This window comes from Mandrillus leucophaeus, unplaced genomic scaffold, assembly GCF_000951045.1.
Source record: "Mandrillus leucophaeus isolate KB7577 unplaced genomic scaffold, Mleu.le_1.0 Scaffold244, whole genome shotgun sequence".
NCBI classification, from domain to species: domain Eukaryota; kingdom Metazoa; phylum Chordata; class Mammalia; order Primates; family Cercopithecidae; genus Mandrillus; species Mandrillus leucophaeus.
Window position 1 is genome coordinate 1,129,368 of NW_012102521.1, and position 3,350 is coordinate 1,132,717.

A 3,350-nucleotide genomic window follows, 5' to 3' on the forward strand; every position below is an offset into this window, starting at 1 on the left:
CAGACATGGCTCCAATCCTGGCCGTCCCAGCTCTCAGGGGTGAACTCCAAAACCCCAGAAGCTCTGCCCTGGTCTTCTATGACTTCTTTCATCCCCACCTCAGTCCCATTTTTCTTCAGTGAACACATCCCGCACTGTCATCACGGTCATCGTCACCATCACCCTACCCCATGGAACCACAACTGTCACCTCCACCATTACCTTTACCTCCACCATCAATATCATCTTCACCACCATCACCACTTCCATCACCATCACCTCCACTTTTACCTCCACCATCACCTCCACCTCCACTACCACCATCACCACCTCCTCCACATCCACCATTGCCTCCACCTCCACCATCACCTCCACCTCTACCACCATTACCTCCACCATCACCTCCACCTCTACCATCACTTCCAACCACCATCACTACCTCCTCCACCTCCACCATTGCCTCCACCTCTAGCACCATTACCTCCACCTCCACCACCATCACCTCCACCTCTACCATCACCTTCACATCCACCATCACCTCCACCTCTACCATCACCCTCACATCCACCATCACCTCCACCTCCATCACCATCACTACCTTCTCTGCCTCCACCATCGCCTCCACCTCCAGCACCATTTCCTCCACCTCTATCATCACCCTCACATCCACCATCACCTCCACCACCTCGTCCACCATCACTACCTCCCCCACCTCCACCATTGCCTCCACCTCCAGCACCATTACCTCCACCTCCATTACCTCCACCTCTACCACTATTACCTCCACCTCTACCACTATTACCTCCACCATCACCTCCACCTCTACCATCACCTTCACATCCATCATTACCTCCACCATCACCATCACTACCTCCTCCACCTGCATCATCGCCTCCACCTCCAGCACCATTACCTTCACCTCTACCATCATTACCTTTACCTCTACCATCATTACCTCCACCCTCACCTCTACCTCCACCATCACCTCCACCTCCATCACCTCCACCATCAGCATCACTACCTCCCCCTCCTTCATCATCACCTCCACCTCCAGCACCATTACCTCCAACGTCGCCTCCACCTCCACATCCACCATCACCTCCACCTCTACCATCACCCTCACATCCAGCTACCATCACCCTCACATCCACCATCACCTCCACCTCCATTAGCATCACTACCTCCTCTACCTCCACCATCGCCTCCACCTCCAGCACCATTTCCTCCACATCCACCATCGCCTTTACCTCTACCATCACCCTCACATCCACCATCACCTCCACCACCTCCTCCCTCACCATCACTACCTCCCCCACCTGCATCATCGCCTCCAACTCCAGTACCATTACCTCCAACATCGCCTCCACCTCCATATCCACCATCACCTCCACCTCTACCATCACCCTCACATCCACCATCCCTCCACCTCCATCACCATCACTACCTCCTCTACCTCCACCATCGCCTCCACCTCCAGCACCATTTCCTCCACCTCTACCATCACCCTCACATCCACTATCACCCTGAGATCCACCTCCACCATTGCCTCCACCTCCAGCACCATTAGCTCCACCTCTACCACTATTACCTCCACCATCACATCCACCATCACCTCCACCATCTCCATCACTACCTCCTCTACCTCCACCATCGCCTCCACTTCCATCACCATTTCCTCCACCATCACATCCACCATCACCTCCACCTCTGCTATCACCCTCACATCTGCTATCACCTCCATCACTACCTCCCCCACCTCCACCATCGCCTCCACCTCCAGCACCATTACCTCCACCTCCACCACCATTGCCTCCACCATCATCACCTTCACCTCTGCCATCACCCCCAATTCTACCATCTCCTCCACCTATACCATCACTTTCACATCCACCATCACCTCCACCTCCTCCACCATCATCACCTCCACCACCTCCTCCATCACTATCACCTCCACCTCCCCTACCATCATTGCTATCTCCTCCACCTCCACTATCGCCTCCACTTCCATCTTCGCCTCCACCTCCAGCACCATTACCTCCACCATCATCACCTCCACCTCTGCCATCACCCCCAATTCTACCATCACCTCCACCTATACCATCACCTTCACATCCACCATCACCTCCACCTCCTCCATCACCTCTACTTCCACCACCTCCTCCATCACTTCCACCCCCACCATAGCCTCCACCTCTATCACCATCATCTGCACCATCATCTCCGCCTCTACTTCCACCATCACCTCCACCTCCAGCACCATTGCCTCCACTTCCATCACCATTACCTCCACCATCATCACCTTCATCTCTGCCTCCATCTTCACCATCACCATCACCTCCACCTTCACCACCACCATCACCTTTATGGAAGATCCCTACAGAAATTGAGCCAGCTCTAGGTCGGCTTCCAGGCTGAGGAAGTAAAGCTTGATTATGTTCTAGCTGAGAAGTGGTTGGAGAAAGGGGTGATGTCTGCCCTCCTCATGCAGTGGAGCTTCAATATCTGCACTTCCCTTTTCTGTAGCCCTCAAGTTCCAGGATTTTTATTTTTATTTTTTGAGACAGAGTCTTACGTCGCCCAGGCTGGTCTTGAACTCCTGGACTCAAGTGACCGTCCCCACTCAGCCTCCTGAGTAACTAGGATTCTAGGCACGAGCCATGAAGCCTGGCTAGTTCCAGAGCATTTTCTCAGTTTCCCTGCACCTCCTCCCTCTCGCTGCTACCCTTCCATATACACAAGAAGGAAAGTCTGCATCTCTGTGAAAGTAGGTCTGTACCCCTCTGCGTGCACACCCACTGGCACCTCTGAACACACAGCATAGAAGGAAGGCTGCCCCTGCAAGTCCCAGGACTTCCATGGCACACAGGCCACCAGTGCCTGTCCCGTCAGCCACCTGTCCTGTGCTCGTAACCATGTCACTTCCTTTCTTCAGCCTCAGCGTTCTCGCCTGTGAAATGGGAATGGCAGACAACTGTTGATAGGTGAATAGGGTAACATCCACACTGAGTGTTGGCAGCGTTGCTGCTGACAAGTGTAACACCTACCTGCCTCTCTCTGGGGCCATTGCCAGGTCAGAAGGGAACCAAGGGTGAGGAGCCTTTGACAACAAGGCCGCACAGAGCACCCCCAGGCTCTCGGGACAACAAGGCCGCACGGAGCACCCCCAGACTCCCTGGGACAAGGCCGCACGGAGCACCCCCAGGCTCCCCGGGACAACAAGGTAGCACGGAGCACCCCCAGGATCCCCGGGACAACAAGGCCGCACGGAGCACCCCCAGGCTCCCCGGGACAACAAGGCCGCACGGAGCACCCCCAGGCTCCCCGGGACAACAAGGCCGCACGGAGCACCCCCAGGCTCCCCGGGACAACAA

General features: G+C 55.4%; 1 protein-coding gene across 1 annotated transcript; it reads left to right on the forward strand.

The window, feature by feature from the left end:
* Nucleotides 1-311: 311 nt before the first annotated feature.
* Nucleotides 312-2,366, forward strand: LOC105541757 (vegetative cell wall protein gp1-like; the record flags this gene model as incomplete). The annotated part of the gene is made up of 4 exons (XM_011982921.1): nucleotides 312-386; nucleotides 1,036-1,318; nucleotides 1,538-1,745; nucleotides 2,234-2,366. Coding segments are annotated over 4 exons (699 nt in total), but the record flags the coding sequence as incomplete, so codon positions are not given.
* Between the last annotated feature and the right edge of the window lie 984 nt (nucleotides 2,367-3,350).